Below are 21,944 nucleotides of genomic sequence, written 5' to 3' on the forward strand. Positions count from 1 at the left end.
GCATACCAGTACATTGCGCCACTGTATAAATCATATAATGACCACACTACTGCATTCAACAAATCATTCTGAAACCCATAAACTGCTCCAGAAAAGAACCAGCAACATTTATATGGCCACAGACTAGGCTTTCTAGGGCAAAGTTTTACACATACTGGTTTTAAGCCTTTAAAGAGAAACCTGGCATTTAGAAAATTGGAAAAACGATGATTCCATTCATCATGACTTGTTACTTTTTTCAGGAACTCTCAGGTTTTCTCTGACCATGCATGAGACTATAGGTAGTTCTCTATTATAAAAGCAATGTGGAGAGATATGACAGGCACATCCCATCTATTATACATCATCTTATATGGCCACAATTTACATTCCCTCCCCCTACCTTCCTGGAAACCCGGTCTACCAGTCCCTACTCTCATTCCAGATGGCCTGCCCACCTGCCCTTCCTTTCCTTGGGGAGTTCCAGCCCACCTATCATCCCAATCCTAAATAGTAGGCCCTCATGAGTCCTCCTAGGTGCTCCACTGTCACCTACCTGAACTTATAGTTGATGCTAGTACCCTTTCCTGAATTCATCACTGTTTAAGGGCAAATGAGTACTCACACGTTAGTGTGTAACTGAAAGTCTCCAGCTCTGTAACCCAAGGCAAAATTATTCTGTACCACTTTGGATTTGCTTGTGTCAAAAGCCATCTGGTACCCTGCAAGCCAACCCTCATAGCCCAATACAATACAGCCATGGAGAGTTGGTCCAGCAAGGTCAAAGTCAATGTCGCAGCCCAGATTTGCATAATCCCGTTTGTAGGAAGTCTTCAATTTCCCACTCTTCTTTCTGTTGGAAGAAAAGTTCACCTTATTCCATTATGCTGGTTTAAGATACAGATATAACGAAAGTCTTAAGGGGGGGCATTTTGAAAGTGATTTACACAGGCAAAAAGCATTTTTCATCCATTAATCGACTGAAAACCACGCTCCCTCAACATGGCTAAAAGTCCGCACAGTGTTTCGCAATATATGGACTTTTAGCTGCATGGAGAGGTGGTGCTTCCATGGGGGTATGTATAGGCTGGGAGAGGGATAAGTATGCACATAGATGGTATTTTCAAATCTTCGGGAGTACTTTATATGCACATTCCCTTTAAAAACTGCAGCAAAGATTGCGGGTAACAAATATGAATGGACTTTGTCCCAAAGCAGACAGTTTCAAGCAGACATAATTTTATGTATTTATTAATTTGATATATTGCTAATATAGAAATGTCTATCTAAGCAGTGCATACTAACAATCAATTAACTATTAACCCATCCCCTCATTTCATCTAAACAGTCTTATACAAAAATAAGCCCTAAACCAAATTATCAGATTTTTGTCTTTAACCCCCTTGTCAGCCTCTGTTGTCAAACTCCCTCCAGCTCCCTCCTCCTGGGGAAGCATCACTGGCCCAAGCTCTGGAGAGGCACTCTCAGTGCTGCTCTATGGCCAGTAACAGCAGCCCATCTACCCTCCTTCCCTCCTAGGCCTGGCCGGCCCTAAACATGAGAGCCGAACCTGGATCCAAATAGCGCAAAAGCCCAGACAGACACAGACCTGAACTCTATTTTTTGTTCACAAGCCTATTAACATGAAGAGGCTGGATCTGTGGCTCAGACCATATCACCATGCACTGCAGAGCAGGCAACTCAGCTTTGAGATTTTTTCCCATGTGACTGGCAGGGGTCAGGCACATTGTGAAGGGAACTTGCTCAATTAAAAGGCAGAGAAAATAGTTTATTATGTTACTATATTTATACTTGCCACGTTATGTGCCTTCCCCAGATTAAAATCCACTAAACATCTAAAACCCACCAGAAAACTTAATACTGTGATGTTACTATGTCATGTGTAACTCAGAAGGAAAAATGTATTCTTACCTGATAATTTCCTTTCCTTCAGTCCAGCCAGACCAGTCCAGAAGTCCAGGTTATGCTCACCAACCAGCAGAAGGAGACAGAGACCAAAAGGCTTGTTGACGTCACTATATATAGGGTCCCATGATGACTTCAACCTACCAGAATTTCATGTCACAAGCTAAGAAAATACAAACCAACATTCTCCTTCTTGTCCTACCAGAGGGCTTCCAGGAGAAAATTATAAAAGAAACACATGATCAACAATCACTTTTTTTTTAACCAAGAAACAAAATTTACCCACATGATAAGCACAGCAGCAACACTCTTTGTAAAGGAACATCTAAGCTGAAGATAAATCTTTGGCTGAATAGGGAGGTCCTGGACTGCTCTGCCTGGACTCAAGGAAAGGAAATTACCAGGTAACTATTAATTTTTCCTTCTTCTTCTTCCAGTCAGACCAGTCCAGACACTTGGGATGTATCCAAGCTACTTCTCTAATGGGTGGGACACTACGAAACTTGCTCTCAATGCCCCCAAACAAAGGACACCTCCTTCCTAGCTCGGACATCTAGTCTATAATGCTTTGAGAGTGAATGCAGGGACAACAAAGTCACTGCTCTACAGTTCTCTAGCAGACACACCAAAAGCAGCTCTGCCCGCAATGCAGCCTGCACCCTGGTAGAACACACACTCAGTCTTGTGAGTAACAGAAGTCCTTTGGCTACATAAGCCATGCCTATCACTTTTTTAATCCAATGAACCAGTGAAGCTTTGGACACTGCCTTGTCCTTCCTGGGCCCACTGAATAAAAGAAAGAGATGATCCAACTTCCTGAAATCAATAGTGACCTTCTAGTATGAAGAGGAGAATCATCTCCATATCTAAACAATGCAGCTAATTGTAAATCTCCCAACAGGATTCTCTCCAAAAGGTTGGAAGACAGACACTACTTTGGGAAGGACACTACTTTGGGAAGGAAGGAAGATGCAGTCTAAATCTTGACCATCTCATCCGAAATAGCAAAAAAATGCTTTCCACAGAACAAGGCCTGTGACTCTAAATCCATCTAGCAGAACAAATCGCCATAAAGAATATAGCCTTTAGAGTGATCAGCTTAACTGGAGTCTCCCTCAAAAGCTCAAAGAGATCACCTGACAGGAATGTCAAGACAAAATTCAGATTCCCTGAAGAAACAGAATCTTATCAGAGGTTGATTATGCTTTACTCCTAAGGAAACAAGACACCTCCAGGTGCAAAGTCAAATGTCTACCCAAAAACAGGCCCCTGAGGCAGGCAATGCCACCACCTGCACCTTTAATGAGTTAAGGGCCAATCCCTTATCCAAATTATCCTGTAGAAATTACAAAATTTCTGGTATTGAAGTACCCAATTGCTTCAAATTGTTTACCAGCACACCAATCCTCAAATAATCTCTAGACTTTTACATATGCTAAGGAAATCAAAACATTTCTAGCCCTCAACAGTAGCTACCACGCTCCGAGAAAAACCCTTCCTTAGAAAGCAGTTCTCTCAAAGCTGGAGCTTCTTGCTCCAACAGACCCTATACCAGCAACCACCGACTCTGTGGCAACAACATCGGGTGCCCATCCAGCATTAAATCCAAATACCAGGTATGCCTTGACCAGTTGGGAGTGACCAGAATCATAAGCCCTCAGTGACTGGAGATTTTCTGAACCGCTCTGTCCACTAGAGGCCATGGCAGAAACACATAAAGACGACCCTTTCTCAGTCAAACCTGAACCAAAGCATCTAAATCTAACAATCTCTGATAATTTTTTCATCTGAAAAATTGTCATCCTTTGCATTCCAACTGGTTGCCATCAGGTCCATTATTGGTTTACCCCATCTGGAAACTATTTGGTTGAATGCCATCTGCAACAGACTCCACTCTCTGGGATCCAGCTGGTTGAGTGAGTAAAAACTGCTTGTATGTTCTCTACTCCTGTGATATGTACCATGGAGAGAACCCTCACGTGTTCTTCTGCTGCCCAGGTTAACAACAGATATGCTTCTTCTGATACCTGAGGACTTCTGGTGATTCACATATGCTACCACAGTTACAGTGACATGCAAAATCCTGACGGCCTGGCCATGCAGAAAAGGAGAGAACTGAATAAGCACCAAACCAACCACCCTGGTCTCTAAGTGATTGATAGACCATTTCACTTCCTCTGTGGACCAAGTTTTCTGAGCCACCAGCCCCTGACAATGTGTCCCCTAACCAAACAAGCTGGCACCCAACATAATCACCACCCAAGAGAGAGCATCAAGTTCTATTCTCTTCTCTAAATTCTCAGTTTTCAGCCAACAGTCCAGACACAACCTGATTTGCTCTGGAAGAGAGAGACTCACTGAAAAATTCTGGAACTATCTCAATAACAAGGCAAATCCAACGCTGCCACCATGGTGCTCAAGACTTGTAGATAACTCCACATGAATGGTTTTCTGATGGTGTATCGGTCCCTTGTAGCTTCTGAATCCTCTCCTCCATCAACTATACTCGTCCTTTGCTTGTGCTGAACCATTTGTCCAAATATTCCAGGGATTGAGATGGCACTAACTTGCTCTTGGCAAAATTATCATCCTACCAAGTTCTTACAATAACTACACTGTTGTGACTATCACAACTTCACTTTCCCAGGCTGACTTCACCCTGATCAATCAGTTATCCAATAGAGGTGGATGAAAATTCATTCTTGACACAGAACTGCTGCTATCACAACTATCTCCTTGGAAAAGGTCCTCGGGGTCATGGCCAGACTAAAGGGAAGGACTTGAAATTGAAAATGTCCACCCAACTCCACAAAGCAAAGATACTTCTGATAATCCTCTCTTATAGGATTATGTAGCTACGCCTCTATCGGATCTAAGGACATCAGGAACTTCTCCTGTCGCACCACCACAACTGATTTCAAAGTCTTTGTCCTTGAAGGCTTTGTTGACCTGTTTTAGGTGCAGAATCAGGCAGAAGGTTCCTTACTTTTTGGAAATCATAAGCAAAACAAAAATCATAAGCAAAACAAACACCGACCCAGACCCCATTGAGAAACTGGAACCGGAACTATCATCCTCAAAATAAGAAGGAGAGAGTTACCTGAACAGCAAAACCATAAACATGACTGAAATAGGATGGGAAATTTCCAGACTGAACCCACCTTTGATGATTAAGACCCATTGGTAATCTGGATACATTTCCAGTAAAAGGCTGACAGATGGCTGCCTATCTCCTGCATCGGAGAATGGGTCCATACAGCTTCATTCGGTACCCCAAGAGGCGCCAGAGTTGCTTGCGTTCCCATCCTTACCAACTTTCTTTGAATTCCGAAAGGACTGGAACTTGACAAAAGCTCTAGAATGCTGAGCACTTGTAGTCCATCCTGACTTGGGTTGAGTCAAATGTTGGAGCCAATGCTTAGGTGGCCCCAAACATGAACACCCCCTCGGTTCATCCTCAAGCAGTCTAGGAATCTTAAGAGCCTCCCCACACCTTTACCAGTTTCTTAAGATCCTCACCAAACAACAAGTGTCCTTTTACAAGGCACCTTTATCAACTTAGTCTTGGAAATAGAATCTGCTTACCAGTTTGGCAACCAAAACAACCATCTAGTTATCACAATGGATGTCCTAGCTGACATCAGAACAAGATCAAAGGAGGCGTCTGCCAAAAAGGCTACCCTCAGCTTCATCTGGAATGTTTAGTCTTGCACTGATCCTCTCTCTAGAACACTCTCCTGGACATACTGAGAGAGATGCAAACCTGCCCTTGCCATAATACAGCTACATGCCACTGCTTTCAGAGCCATACTAGAAGTTTAAAATGCATGATTAAGAACATACTATCTTTTTGTCCTGTGCATTCTTAAGGCAATGCCCCCCTTCACAGGAATAGAGGTCCTCTTTGTGACTGCACAGACCAGTGCACCCATTCCAGGAAACTTCAGCTTTTCCCTCTTCTGGGCAACAGGATATAGTCTTGCTAAAGACCTTTCTCCCTTAAAATTATATTTGGGAAAAATCCCATTCCAAGGAGATCAAATCCTTGACCGACATGTGCAATGGGAATGACCTGGATGGCTTTCTCAAGCTAGCTATGATGGGATCCTGCTGAGCTAGGAACTTCATCTCCTTTTCCCTCAGTAATAATGAGGATCTGCAATAACTGGGAAATTAAAGAAGACAACTCCTCCTTGTTGAACAGCGGAAACATAAAAGAAACATCTTTGTCCTTTGGGAAACACCCCTGCTCTTCCAATTCTCTTTCTCTGCCACTCTCTCAAACCTCTCAGGTCCAACAAGGACTAATCTGACCTGGGAGAACCTTCCTCCAAGTACATATCCTTCTCTTTTCTTCTCTTATGCCCTGATCCGCTAGCAACAATTCCCTATGGGGAGTGTACCACATGAGGAACACCAGGCGCTGTACTCTGATTCCATAGAACAGCTGGCAAAGATACTTTAAAATTCAGCCAATATAGAGGTCCACGAGAAACTGTTTCTGCTGTAAGCAAAAGACGCACCTCTCCGCCATATGCAGCAGCAAGCGCAACCTAGAGGGACCTGCTGCAATATCCAGCGCCGCAGAAACTAAGGAAGGAGGCCCAGATCTGCTTCCACATCTTGCCAGGCCCCAAACATGGCTACTATTCCCACCATGGCAGCAAGTCTCCTGATGGGAACAGGCTGGCCAGCTGACCCCACCAATGTGGGCCCTCTCCCACCCCAGGATGGCTAAATCTGCCACTCTACCCACTCTCCCTCTCCTCCCCACATACTCTGCAGAGGCTTCTTGTTCCTAGTGATTGCTGCCATAAAACACATGCGGTGCATAATTGTTTTCTCTTCCCGTATTTCATAACACCGCAAATAAGGTCCATCTCCTCCTTTCTATCCTGCACACTGCCTGGGAGTCCAGACCTGATGAAAAATTTTGACCCTGGTCACTCATCACAGAATTCAGGTGATTCTTTGAAATGCAAGACTTCCTTGGTCTTGGCTTGCTTTTTTTTTTTTTAACTTTATTAAAACTCCAAAAAGAAAAGGCAAAGGCTAAAACAGGAGAGAATTCCAGGAAGGAAGGCTTAAAGAAAACTTATTTCCTCCCTCTATTAGTCAGGGAGGAGAGCATGCAGTAAAGAAGAGGAAGGAAGGTGGAGGAAAGAGGGAGGCAAATTGCTGACACAGCTAAAAACCCTATTCCAGAAACAAATACCTGAAAATCTGCTAGTCCGACAATGCTCAACCAAGGGAAGGAATATGAAGCTTTCACTTCAGGAGCTGCCCCATCAGTTCCCCAAAATTCCTTCATCTAGCCTAACCAGACCTCAGCTCACAGCCTGGGATATGCTTGTCTACCATTTGCTAGAAAAGAGAAAACTGGCAGTCTGAGCTCAGTATGGGACCCTATATATCATGACATCAGCAAGCCTTTTGGTCTTTCTTCATCTGCTGATGCCTGCATGCTCTGGCTGGAAGCAAAGTACCAACATTTAAATGGTAACACACTGATACAAGGAGGATGGGTAACTGAAACCTAACAATAATACATTTATCCATAAGGAAACAGTATAATTATAAAAAAAAGGCCCTTGCAAAGCATCCAATCACATATGGAGACAGCAGAAAAGCCAGAGAAGATTCCTAGCTCCATCCTGGATCAAATGAACATCACCTTGTTTAACAATCCACTATGTCCATACATCATACAGAGCGTTTTGGCCACCAGAAACCTCTCCAGAAATAACTGAAACAATGCCCCAAGTCCTTCCAATATTCTTCTGAGCTGTCTCTGCCTCATGTCTAATAGCCACTTCAGTTACTTCTCAGCTGAACTGCAGTATATTCATTTCTCCCCCACTGGACACCTTCATGGTCAGCTTCTTGAAGTTGGGGTTTATTCCTGACCTGGAAAACCCTTCCTCCAAGTACACATCCTCCTATTTTCTTCTGCTGTGGCAGGACTCTGCTTGTAAGCTGATATCTGGATTCCAGCACAGGCTGGCAAGAGGAATTGCTGGAAAAAAGCATCGGATGTCTGCAGTTGCCATCCCATGCACCTGGCTAGGAAATGAATGCAGGCTATAGGGCCTGGATAATCCTTTCCTATGGCTCCTGAAAATTATTTCATGGTGTGTTAAAACTGAATTTACATCTGGGAACACTGGGAGGAACTGCTTCAGTGGTCTTTGCTTGCCTCTTCATAACCATACCTTCTTGTCTAGATCATCTTTCACCTGTTCTCATTCATCCTGTACAATCTGCAAGTAGTTGATGTTGTCATTGCCGCTGGCCTCCATTTCCTAGCAGCCTCTACCTCTGTAAGTTATGTCACATGTCCAGAACACTGAACTTCCAGCTTGAAACTGTGGGATGCAGCAGCCAAGGAATAATCTAAAGATGTTGCCTTTGGTATTCTTTGAGTCTATTGAGCCTTGAGACTTCCTGTTACGCTACCTTGTGGGTTTTCCTATTACAGAAATAGCGCAATATAAAACTGCCCTCCAAATATGTAGCTAAATTTACACATGTATAACCTGTATGCATCCAAGTGAACAGAGGTGCTTCAGGAAACTGTATTGGGGAGGGGTCTGTACTTATGCACACACGTTTGCATCTTCTAATGTATGTGTGTACATTTTCTCAGAAAAAAAAAATCTATGCACAAATTAGCAAGTGTAAATGCATGCGATTACTTCTGGTGGGATAATTTCCCAATAGAAAGTATGGGCGTGTATTCCCTCTGAAAATTGTATAACTTATGTACGCATTTGAGTCAAAATGTTTGCATGCTGTTGCAAAACATGGAGGTAGATCTTTAAAAAGTACGCCGGCGCAAACAAAAGTACGCCGGATTTTATAAGATACGCGCGTAGCCGCGCGTATCTTATAAAATCTGGGCTCGGCGCGCGCAAGGCTGTGCAAAATTGGCAGCCTGCGCGCGCCGAGCCGCGCAGCCTGCCTCCGTTCTCTCCGAGGCCGCTCCGAAATTGGAGCGGCCTCGGAGGGAACTTTCCTTCTGCGTCCCCCCACCTTCCCCTCCCTTCCCCTACCTAACCCACCCCCCGGCCCTACCTAAATCCCCCCCCTACCTTTGTTGGGCAAGTTATGCCTGCTTGAAGCAGGCGTAACTTGCGCGCACCGCCTCGCATCCCCCGGCACAGGCCGCAGTGCTGGGGGACTCGGGACCGCCCTCCTGGCCTGCCCCCGAACCGTCGCCACGCCCCCGGACCCGCCCCCACCCGCCCCTTTTACGAAGCCCCGGAATTTACGCGCGCCGGCGGCCTATGCAAAATAGATGCGCGAGTGCCCTGCGCGCGTAAATCCAGGAGGATTTATGCACGCAGGGCTTTTAAAATCTAGCCCATAGTGTTCATAATAATCTTCTCATTTTCAGTACACAGATCAGTATACAAAGACCTTATTGGATCTGTAACTATTAAAGAAATGATAACAGTTTATCTCTGTTGACATTTTTCAACAATATCATTCAAGATCCAATAGGGAAACAAAATGACAAAGAAAGAATTAGAAAGAGCAAGAAAATATATTAAAAAAAACCCCAAAACCCATGCACTTTCCCTTTCAGACCAAAAAGGATGTGCAAAAATTAGCCTGATAATGATTTCTTGGCAGGGAGTGAAGGTGCAACAAATCATCCAGCACAGATTAAGCCTATCCCTTTAGGGGATCATATACTATCTCTTACCTGTACGATAAGAAAGAGCTCATTCTCAAGGTCAATAGTCATTACATAGATACCGGATACCACTAACTGCCATCCAGGAGTTTCTATACCTATGTCATCAAGGTAAATTAACTCCTTTCTATTACCCCTCCAGGAAGGGGCCAGGAAATTCACAGGCTAAACAAAAAAGTTTGATAGTGTTCAGAAGGGCTCGGCAAATAGTTAAAAAGACATGAACAACAGATTTAAAATTAACACATAGGAGAGATGAAATGAAAGCAGTCTATATTCAAAAGGGTTTGTACAGCTTTGTTGGTATTTAGCTAGACAAACTGCAGGGTTTTACATTTCCTGCCTGTTTAACTGCCCCCAAATTATTTGGCTAAGTTGGATAAGTCAGGGGCAGTGCAGGAGTGAAGCAAAGTTAGCTAGATAGCGCTGATATTCAGCATTATCCATCTAAATTGTCCAGATAAATTTAGTACTTCTTCAGAGCAGTCTTAAAGTTATTCGGGTACATGTACCTGGATATCTTCAGTCTTAACCAGTTGTATTCAACATACAGCCAGATAAGTACAAAAAAAACCCTTTCCAGGCCAGTAGGCCCAAAACCCCACCCCTCCAAAAGAAGTAAAAAATTATGTCGGGGCTGACAGCCTCAACCCCTCTGAAACAGTGAGAAAGTGTAGGCTATGGCAGTCTGAGATCCACCCTCTCCTCTTGCCTATATTAAAATCCAAGGCCTACTTCTTAGTGCTCACCTCATCCACCACCTATTCCAGCCCTCCTGGAATCCCCCTAAAACCTCAAATGTCACTGGGTGCATAGTACATTCATATCGCTCCCAGCAATGTCCAGTGTACTATCACATTGTTACATGACATCAACAATGGTAGCATATGCTATCAGCATTGCTGTCAAAGCAATGTCAGACACCCCTGGGAGCAGTATGAACATACAGCGCTGCACACGTTGAGTAGCACAATAAATGTGATAAACAGTAGTAGTACAATGTACACAGCTTATAGGTAGACTACATGATAATGATATAGGTCATAATTCATAACAAACGAAAAGTCAGAATGACAACGCTATAGGTAAATAGCTTATAGGATTTGATATGTGTGAGCTGTGCCTACATAATTCTTTTACATTTTGGTGCTTATGACTTATATGGGACACTGACATCACTGCATCATGTTTTGGTGGTGGTCAGATTTAATTTTTATTTTATATAAAATATTTGTAATCCGCATATTCCAATGCTTAAAGCGGAGAACAACTAACATACATACAACTCCTCCACTATCATGATTTCCGCACCGTCATCCAAGCTACCCTTTCCTCAAAGCTCGACTACTGTAACGCCCTCCTCCTTGGTCTACCCTCCTCCACTACCAAACCATTACAAATGTTCCAAAATGCTATCGCTAGGGTCATCACCAACTCACGGAAAGCTGATCACATCACTCCTATACTCAAAGAACTCCACTGGCTCCCCATCGCATCCCGAATTCTTTTTAAAATCTTAACCATAGTACACAAATCCATCCACTCATACAACTCTAACTGGCTAGATGAACCCTTTTGCCCCATACGCACTGAACGACCCACCCGTACTGTCAATAAAGGCACCCTCTCCATTCCCCCCTTGAAAAAAGCCCACCTCACCTCCACTAGGGATCGCGCCCTATCCATTGCAGGCCCTAAACAATGGAACGCCCTCCCCACCACACTCAGGCTGGAGCCATGTTACTCCAAGTTCAGAAAAAAACTTAAAACATGGCTCTTCCGACAAGCCTACCCTGACTAATCCTCACCTCCTCCCCCCTCTATAACTAATTTCCCCACCCCCTCCTCCCCCTCCCCTGCCTTATTGAACCCTCTTTTAAACTTAAACTTTTCTTGTAAGTAACCTGCTCAAATTTGTATATAGTCCTGTAAATAGTCCGTTACAGTTTTCATGCTCTAATTTCTTTGCCTCCTGCTCTTTGTATAATCCCCCTGTTTTCCCCTCCCTGTTGATTGTAATTTCTGCCTTTAGTTACAATGTGAACCGATATGATGTATACTTACTAATATCGGTATATAAAAGTTTCAAATAAATAAATACATAATAACATAAAATAATCATAAAAACAGGACCAAAAACAATATAAATTACATCATACATAAACATTACTACATAAGAGTGTCATAAATCCCATCACCACACCTAATCGCTGATATCGGTGCAGAACACTTTATTTTTTAAATTATTTATTTTAGATTTTTATATTCCACTTTTCACAGTGTTTCAAAGCAGATTACACTCAGGTACTGTAGGTATTTCCCTATCCCCAGAAGGCTTACAATCTAAGGCCTTGATTTATCAATTTGCTGTAAATATCACAAAAGGGGCGTGTTTTATGGTAATTGCCTAATTATCGCAATGTGCACTATGCATAGGTATTACTGCAAAGTGTGTTAACTTTTCACACTCTGCAGTAATATCTACATTATTGCATTTTCCTACCTGCAAAGTGCTCATTTCACCATGGGGGGAAGGCCCTTGAAGTTGTAAGTTATTTATATCTCTATAGGAGGCCCACCTAGTAACTCGAGGTGAGGTGTAAGTGGTAGTGTAGGGGTTAGGGGCCACTTTGACATGCAGAGTGAGACGTACAAACAGAGCAGTACACTCTTGTGAAGATTTGATGTCCTTCGGAGTGAGGAAACTCACACAACGATAAGATTTGTACAATGTTCTCTTAACCTAGCTTGATGTTACCCAGGTAGAGAGTCCATCAAGCTAGGTTGAGACAGCACTGTACAAATCTCATCATTGTGTGAGTTTCAAATCTTCACAAGAGTGTACTGTTCTGTTTGTATGTCTCACTTTGCATGTAAGGATTGCCCCTAACCCCTACACTACTAGCTAAACCTCACCTCAAGTTACTAGGTGGCCTCCTCTAGTAGTATAAATAGCTGATTCCTATGGTGCCATCACCGGAGGCAGTCTCTGTCTCTCTGTTTCTCTCCCCACCTCTCCATAAGAACATGCCACACTGGGTCAGACCAAGGGTCCATCAAGCCCAGCATCCTGTTTCCAACAGTGGCCAAACCAGGCCATAAGAACCTGGCAAGTACCCAAAAACTAAGTCTATTCCATGGAACCATTGCTAATGGCAGTGGCTATTCTCTAAGTGAACTTAATAGCAGGTAATGGACTTCTCCTCCAAGAACTTATCCAATCCTTTTTTAAACACAGCTATACTAACTGCACGAACCACATTCTCTGGCAACAAATTCCAGAGTTTAATTGTGCGTTGAGTAAAAAAGAACTTTCTCCGATTAGTTTTAAATGTGCCCCATGCTAACTTCATGGAATGTCCCCTAGTCTTTCTACTATCCGAAAGAGTGAATAACCGATTCACATCTACCCGTTCTAGACCTCATGATTTTAAACACCTCTATCATATCCCCCCTCAGTCGTCTCTTCTCCAAGCTGAAAAGTCCTAACCTCTTTAGTCTTTCCTCATAGGGGAGTTGTTCCATTCCCCTTATCATTTTTATTCTGCTTTTTAATTGATAGGGATAAGTTAGAATTTTTTAGCTCAGGTGAGTTTTTAGTTACAGGCACTTGGACTACTTTTCTAATTATTGGAACCTCACTGTCGGGATGCCCTAATTCTAATGCATCATTAGTATCCTTTAAAGATACATCTCTCCGAACCATGCGCTGCTGAGCGACTGTCGGCTTTCCCCTTTGTTCTAGTTTAAAAACTGCTCTATCTCCTTTTTAAAGGTTAGTGCCAGCAGTCTGGTTCCACCCTGGTTAAGGTGGAGCCCATCCCTTCGGAAGAGACTCCCCCTTCCCCAAAAGGTTCCCCAGTTCCTAACAAAACTGAATCCCTCTTCCTTGCACCATCGTCTCATCCACGCATTGAGACTCCGGAGCTCTGCCTGCCTCTGGTGACCTGCGCGTGGAACAGGGAGCATTTCAGAGAATGCTACCCTGGAGGTTCTGGATTTAATCTTTCTACCTAAGAGCCTAAATTTGGCTTCCAGAACCTCCCTCCCACATTTTCCTATGTCGTTGGTGCCCACGTGTACCACGACAGCCGGCTCCTCCCCAGCACTGTCTAAAATCCTATCTAGGTGACGCGTGAGGTCCGCCACCTTCGCATCAGGTAGGCATGTTACCAGGCGATCCTCACGCCCACCAGCCACCCAGCTATCTACATTCCTAATAATCGAATCACCAACTATGACGGCCGACCTAACCCTTCCCTCCTGGGCAGTAGGCCTTGGGGAGATATCCTCAGTGCGAAAGGACAATGCATCACCTAGAGAGCAGGTCCTTGCTACAGGATCCTTTCCTGCTACACCTGGTTGGTGCTCTCCCATTATGAGACCTTCTTCCTCCAAGGCAGCACCAGGGCTGCCAGTCTGAAGTTGGGACTTGACTAATATGTCCCTGAAGGTCTCATCTATATACCTCTCTGTCTGCCTCAGGTCCTCCAGGTCTGCCACTCTAGCCTCCAGAGATCGGACTCGTTCTCTGAGAGCTAGGAGCTCTTTGCATCGCATGCACATGTACAACTTCTCACCGGTGGGTAAAAAATCATACATGTGACACTCGATGCAAAAGACTGGGAAGCCCCCCTCTTGCTGCTGGACTGCTGCCTTCATCTCAATTTTGATCAGTTCCTAGTTAAGTTTTAGGTTGCTATGGGAGTAGGAATGTGTCTAACTTCCTTTAAATGTATTAGTGAATTCACTATGTGTCTGGTAGAGGCCTACCGGGGTCTGATCGAATTCTCAATAAAGTTTTTGTTGATGTTTTTTTTTTTTTTTTTGTGAAAGTGGCACCTGCCTATAAATTAAGGGATGAGCTAGGGGTGGGTGGGCAAGGGGTGGGAGGGTTGGGAAATACAAACAGTCTAACTTCAGTTAGTCAGCCTGAGTGACTCACTGCTCCCTTGATTAACAAATGTTGGTCCCTATTCAAACCCAATCACACTACCTCAACATCTTTCCAAGGCGAGTAACTGAGCTGAACTTATTCAACTTTTTTACTTTGGTATATACTGCTCCTAGCTTATTTCTAGCTTCTGGCTACTTTTTTGTTGGGGGGGGGGGGGGGGTTTGGTTGGTTTTTTTTCAATACAATGCACTCAGTTAGTATTAAAAACAGTCAGCTCTTTAAAAGTCTGGAGAACACTCAGTTCTGCAGACTTTTAAAAATAAACACACTATCTACTGCTACCTTATTGACTGACTAAAAATACAAACAGTCTAACTTGTTTATTCACTGCCTACCTACTGCTACCTTATTGACTGACTATTTAAAAATGCAAACAGTCTAACGTTTATTCACTGCCTTTCTGACTATTAAAGGCACAAACACACTAAATAATATTCCCAAATAGTTAACTTTGCCCCAATACTTTTAAAAAAGTCAATGTCCCAAGCAAAAACTTACTGATTCCTTTCAGCCACCAGCAAGGTGATCCTCTCCTCTCAGTGTTTCCACTATGTCACTGGGGTCGACAAATGGCGGCGGTAGCCCCTGTGACATAGTAAGGGCAAAGGGCCGTCGGCTGCCAGTAATCAAAATGGCGCCGACGGCCCTTTGCCCTCACTATGTCACAGGGGCTACCGCCACCATTGGTCAACCCCAGTGACATAGTGAGGGCAAAGGGCCGTCGGCGCCATTTTGACTACTGGCAGCCGACAGCCCAAGTCCAGGAGATCGCTCCCGGATTGCTCCTGGACCCCCACTGGACCACCAGGGACTTTTGGCAGGTCTTGGGGGGGGGGGGTTAGGAGGGGGGGGTTGTAGTAAATTAATTTTGGAGGTCTTGGGGGGTGTCAGGAGGGTGGAGGGTTTTGTTATATTTTTACTTTTTTATTAAAGATTTGTCTGCGAGCCCTGGACCCCTGCTGGACCACCAGGGACTTTTGGCAGGTCTTGGGCGGGGGGAGTCAGGAGGGTGGGGGGTTGAGGTAAATTAATTTGGCAGGTCTTGGGGGGGCGTCAGAAGAGTAGGGGGTTGTAGTAAATTAATTTGGTAGGTCTTGTATGGCTCTCACGGAATTACATTTTAAAATACGTGGCGTTCATGGTTCTCCCAGCCAAAAAGGTTCCCGACCCCTGTAATAAACCCTGCTGTGAAGATCTGAGACATCGAGTAGGCTGCAATATTCCATTAACCAATGGAGAGATGTTTAACTTTAAAAGTTTATGAATTATCAAAGCTATCTTATACTTAATTTTCCATTGGACTGATAAGCAATGGAAAGAACTAAGCAGTTAGAATTCGTGCAGCTGTAAACTGTATGATTTTTACTTAACATCATTCCTTTTCCGCTAATCTACATGTCTAAGTAGATTAAAACGAAATAAACTCAATTTGATGTGGTCAAATAGTAGAGACTAGAAGACCAAGAAAAACTAAGTGGGATAATCTAAATGTGAAAGAATACGAAAATCCTGAGCACACAAAACTGGCTGTATCCTCCTTAACATGTGTAATTTATAAAAGGCTATTGGTTTGATATTTGTTAATCTGAAGAAGGCACACAGATTGACAAGTATAAATATAGTTTTTCTTGTAGTACATATTATCTCTGAAGAAGTTTTAATTCAAACCAAAATGCCAGGTTTTTGAGATAATTAAGTTACTATTTTTTTCCATTATTTTCAACTGGAGTGTCTGCTTTTAAATTATACATTATGGGGCGGATTTTCAGAGCCCTGCTCGCCTAAATCCGCCCAAAACCGGGCGGATTTAGGCGAGCAGGGCCCTGCGCGCCGGTAAGCCTATTTTACATAGGCCTACCGGCGCGCGCAGAGCCCCGGGACTTGCGTAAGTCCCGGGGTTCTCCGAGGGGGGCGTGTCGGGGGGCGGTCCCGGTCGTCGCGGCGTTTTCGGGGCATGTCGGCAGTGTTTTGGGGGCGGGTACGGGGGCGTGGCTACGGCCCGGGGCGGTCCGGGGGCGTGGCCGCGCCCTCCGTACCCGCCCCCAGGTCGCGGCCCGGCGCGCAAGAGGCCCGCTGGCGCGCGGGGATTTACGCCTCCCTCTGGGAGGCGTAAATCCCCCGACAAAGGTAAAGTGGGGGCTTAGACAGGGCCGGGTGGGTGGGTTAGGTAGGGGAAGGGAGGGGAAGGTGAGGGGAGGGCAAAAGAAAGTTCCCTCCGAGGCCGCTCCGATTTCGGAGCGGCCTCGGAGGGAACGGGGGTAGGCTGCGCGGCTCGGCGCGCGCCGGCTATACAAAATCGATAGCCTTGCGCGCGCCGATCCAGGTTTTTAGCAGATACGCGCGGCTCCGCGCGTATCTACTAAAATCCAGCGTACTTTTGTTTGCGCCTGGAGCGCAAACAAAAGTAGGCCTATTCGCGGAGTATGAAAATCCGCCCCTATGTTAACATCAACTACAGTAGAAGTTTACTCTTATAATGAAAATATCCCACGTATGATGAGACTTACCCTGTATTAGGTACAAATGTGGTGTCAAAAGACAGCTTCAGTCCACTCACCAACTGCAGAGATTTAAAATAAGATAATAATGTATTACACAAGAGTGACAAGGAAGTCAGGTGCAAATGAATAAAAGGCGGCTCGGAGATAGTTTCAGTCAGCAGTTTCATTGGTCACATTTCGATCTGTTGCTGCAGCTACCATACATGCAATCCACATGTTCATATTAAAACAGCAGCTACTTGCTAGAGTTCTAAAATTAGCAACTTGCCTTTTTTCTTGGCCATATTGCTCCCCCTTGCTTAGTGCAAGTTTGCTTACCGTAAACGGTGTTTTCCGTAGATAGCAGATGAATTAGCCATGCTGTATGGGTACGACCTTCGTGCCACTAGGTGGCAGAGCTCTCTAAGACTAGTAAAGCAAATGTTGTTTACCTGTAACAGGTGTTCTCACAGGACAGCAGGATGTTAGTCCTCACATATGGATGACATCATCAGGATGGAGCCCAATCACGGAAAACTTCTGTCAAAGTTTCCAGAACTTTGACTGGCCCTACTGGGCATGCCCAGCATGGCACTAATCCTGCAGCCAGCAGGGGTCCCCCTTCAGTCTTATTTGAAAGCTGCAGGCAGTGCCGAAAAATAAAATAACAAAACGTTACGAACCCAACACCGCAGGGCGGCGGGCAGGTTACGTGAGGACTAACATCCTGCTGTCCTGTGAGAACACCTGTTACAGGTAAGCAACATTTGCTTTCTCACAGGCAAGCAGGATGGTAGTCCTCACATATGGGTGAGTACCGAACTGAGGATGTCAGAACAAGCACCAAATGTACCCAAAGGCGTGCAACAGACACAACAACTGGGGTGGAATTTGGGAGAGGGCATCCTGAACCCCACCGGGCAGGCGGAAGGGTGTAGGTACGTCATGTTGTAAATATGTTACGAAGGACAGACTGGCCGAAGATGGAATCTTGTCTTCCGGCTTTGTCCAAGCAATAGTGGGCTGCAAAGGTGTGGAGAGAACTCCAGGTAGCAGCCCTGCAAATGTCAGGAAGAGGCACCGATCCCAGGTGTGCTACTGAAATCGTCATGGTCCTCACAGAGTGTGCTTTAACACGATCTTGGAATGGAATGCCCACTTGCTGATAGCAGAAGGATATGCAGTCCGCCAACCAGGAGGAGAGAATCTGCTTACCCACAGGCTTCCCTAACTTATTAGGGTGGAAAGAGACGAACAATTGAGTGCAATCTCTGTGAGCAGCTGTACGGTCTAGGTAGAACTCTAGAGCCCGTTTACAGTCGAGGGTATGCAGAGCCTGTTCTCCTGGGTTAGCATGGGGTCTGGGAAAAAAGGTAGGTAGTACGATGGATTGATTAAGATGAAAATCCGAAACTACCTTAGGCAAGAATTTAGGGTGAGTGCAGAGTACCACCCGGTCCTGCAGAAGTTTAGTGTAAGGCGGATAGGTAACTAGAGCCTGCAATTCACTAACTGCGAGCTGAAGTGATAGCCAAAAGAAAAATCACTTTCCATGTGAGATATCGAAGGCCACAGGAGTGAAAAGGCTCGAACGGTGGTTTGATGAGCCGACCCAAAACCAGATTAAGGTCCCAAGAAGGGGCTGGAGGATGTAGTGGAGGCTTGATATGGAGCAAGCTCTTCAGAAAACGTGTTACAAGGGGTTGTACTGATATAGGGACATCCCTGACACCTTTACGGAAGGCGGCTACCGCACTGACATGCATTCTAATAGAAGTCTTAAGACCTGACTCTGATAGATGCCAGAGATAGTCCAGGAATTTTGGGATTGGACAGGAAAAGGGGTCAAGGGCTTGAGAAGAGCACCATGACGTGAACCTTTTCCATTTGTAAGAGTAAGATTTTCTCGTGGAAGGCTTCCGTGAAGCAATCAAGACAAGGGAAATTGGTTCAGAAAGGTTAAGTGGCTGAAGGATTAACCTTTCAACATCCATGCCATCAAGGACAAGGCTTGAAGATTGGGGTGGCGTAGGCACCCATCGTTTTGAGTTATCAGAAGTGGGTCCTTTCCCAAGGGAATGTGCCTGCGGATAGAGAGATCCTGAAGTATTGGAAACCACACTTGGCGTGGCCAGTGAGGTGCTATCAGGATCATGGTTCCCTTGTCCTGACGTAACTTCACAAGAGTCTTCGAGAGAAGAGGAAGTGGAGGGAATGCATAGAGCAGACCGGTTGCCCACGAGAGGGAGAATGCGTCTCTGGGCTGAGAGTGTTTGCTGCGAATGAGACAGCAGTAGTTGTCCACTTTGCGGTTTTGTGGGGTCGCAAAGAGGTCTATCCGAGGATATCCCCATTGTTGGAAGATGGAGTTCGCTACCGAGGGGTTGAGACAACTCGTGCGGTTGAAAGACACGACTGAGCTTGTCTGCCAGCACATTGTCCACTCCCGGCAAGGTGGCCCTGAGGTACATCGAATAGGAGAGAGCTTCCGCCCAAATCTGTGCAGCTTCCTGACACAGAAGGAAGGAGCCTGTGCCTCCCTGTTTGTTGATGTACCACATGGCCACCTGGTTGTCCGTCTGAATCAGGATGACCTGATTTGAGAGGCGATCCTGAAAAGCCCTGAGAGCATATCTGATTGCTCGCAGCTCCAGGAAATTTATTTGGTGTTTGGCTTCCTCTGGAGACCAAGAGACTTGTGTCTGCAGATCGGCTATGTGGGCTCCCCACCCGAGGTTGGAAGCGTCGGTGGTGAGAATGATTTGAGGATTTGGAACCTGGAAGGGCAATCCCTGGAGGAGATTGGTCTGAGTTTTCCACCAGGTGAGAGTCAGACGGAGTGAGTCAGTGACGTGGACAATGGCCGACAGAGGCTGAATAGCTTGAGTCCATTGAGACCTCAGAGTCCAGTGCATGAGCCTCATGGCCAAGCGGGCCATTGGTGTGACATGGACTGAGGATGCCATGTGTCCCAGGAGGACGAGAAACTGGCATGCAGTCGCAGAGTGCTGAGACTGCAGTTGGTGAGCAAGAGACACAAGAGTTAGTGCTCGTTGTCGAGGAATGAAAGCCTTTGCCTACAAGGTGTCCAAGTCTGCCCCAATGAACGACAAGGTTTGAGATGGGACTAAATAGGATTTCTCGTCAATTATGACAAATCCTAACGAAATTAGAGTGTGTAGGGTTAAATTGAGGGACGACAGAGCAGCTTGCTAAGTGGGAGCCCTGACTAACCAGTCATCCAGATAGGGGTAGATGTGAACACCTTGTGTCCTGAGGAATGCTGCAACGACTACGAGGCATTTTGTAAAGACTCGTGGTGCAGACGCTAGGCCGAATGGAAGCACTCGGTATTGATAGTGCTTGGGGCCTACTAGGAATCTCAGGTACTTGCGATGAGCTGGACTTATCGCAATATGGGTGTATGCGTCCTGGAGGTCCAGAGAGCAGAGCCAGTCTCCTCTTTGTAAAAGAGGTAGAAGTGTTCCCAAGGTGACCATCTTGAATTTTTGTCGCTGGAGGTACTTGTTGAGGGCACGTAGGTCCAGAATAGGATGAACGCCTCCCGATTTTTTGGGAATTAGAAAGTACCGGGAATAGAACCCTAGGCCTTGCTGAAAATATGGAACGGGTTCTATTGCTCTTGACTGGAGAAGGAGGAAAACCTCTTGATCCAGAAGAATGGAGTGGTCGGATGTTCTCCACGTCTGCAGAGCTGGGGAGTCCGGTGGCAGGGCGAGAAAGTTCAGATGGTAACCCTGAGCAATGATTGCCAATACCCATTGGTCGGATGTGATTGAGTGCCACATGTTGTGGAAGTGGCACAATCGACCTCCCACTGGTATATGCAATAGAGGAATTTGGCTGCTGCTCTCTAAGTGGAAGTCAAAAACCTAAGCAGGTCCTGGTTGAGGAGCTGCTTGTGGTTTTTGTTTACGGGCATGACGAGACTGCGGTTTTTGATAAGGTCTTGTGGCACGGGATCTGGTTGGTGGCAGGTAAGACTTCTTCGGACGGAAGAATGACTTCTTAGAGTCCTTTCTGAAGGGCTGTTTTGAGGAGAAGTCGGAAGGCATCGAAGGGAGCTGTCTTAGGGTCTCATGATGGTCCTTTAATTCTGCCACTGTCCGTTGAATCTGTTTGCCAAACAGATTATCTCCGATACAAGGCAGGTCAGATAACCGGTCTTGTACTTCTGGACGAATGTCAGAAGACTTGAGCCAGGCCCACCGTCTCGCCGAAATAGCAGCTGCAGATACTCTGGTAGACGTGTCAAATATGTCATAAGATGTTCTAATCTCATGCTTGCCTGCCTCAAACCCCTTGTTTACTAGGGTTTGTAATTGTTCCTGAAATTGCTGAGGCAGGGAGTCTGAGATCCTGTATCTGCTTAAAAATGACCCTGTTATATTGGCTCATATAAAGCTGATAGGCGGCAATCCGGGAGATGAGCATGGCCCCTTGGAATACTCGGCGACCAATGTTATCTAGGAACTTCTGTTCCTTTCCAGGAGGAACAGACGAGTGAGGCTTTGACCTATTTGCCCTCTTTTGTGCAGACTCTATCACGACTTGAGTGGTGATCAAACTGTGATTTTTGAAAACCTGGGGCTGACTGCACCAAATAGGTAGTGTCAGCTTTCCTGTGCACTGGAGCAATTGATGCAGGATGTTCCCAGTTCTTCTTGAGGAGATCGAGAAGGACCTGATGGATGGGAATAGAGGTGATTACCTTAGGGGCATCCAGGAATTGGAGCAACTCCATCATCTGGTGCCTATCATCCTGTTCCGTCTGTAATTGAAAGGGAAGGTGAAGGTAAATCATCGGTGTCTGTTGAGGTATCATCACCCCAGGTATCATAAGGATCAGCACCTGTCGCTCTAGGAAGTAGAGGGGGACAGG

The 21,944-nt window shown here is 45.4% G+C and overlaps 1 protein-coding gene across 4 annotated transcripts in view; it reads right to left on the bottom strand.

Annotated features, from left to right (window-relative positions):
* Positions 1–21,944, bottom strand: part of VDAC3 (voltage dependent anion channel 3) — a 114,668-nt gene that overhangs the window by 55,200 nt on the left and 37,524 nt on the right. For all 4 annotated transcript variants that reach the window (XM_029603706.1, XM_029603707.1, XM_029603708.1 and 1 more), the window contains 2 exons: positions 17,069–17,121; positions 605–832 (listed from right to left, as the gene is read on the bottom strand). In XM_029603706.1, coding sequence (XP_029459566.1) covers positions 605–832; positions 17,069–17,121 — 281 coding nt within the window. The remainder of the gene's footprint in view (positions 1–604; positions 833–17,068; positions 17,122–21,944) is intronic.

Source organism: Rhinatrema bivittatum, chromosome 5, assembly GCF_901001135.1.
Source record: "Rhinatrema bivittatum chromosome 5, aRhiBiv1.1, whole genome shotgun sequence".
NCBI classification, from domain to species: Eukaryota; Metazoa; Chordata; class Amphibia; order Gymnophiona; family Rhinatrematidae; genus Rhinatrema; species Rhinatrema bivittatum.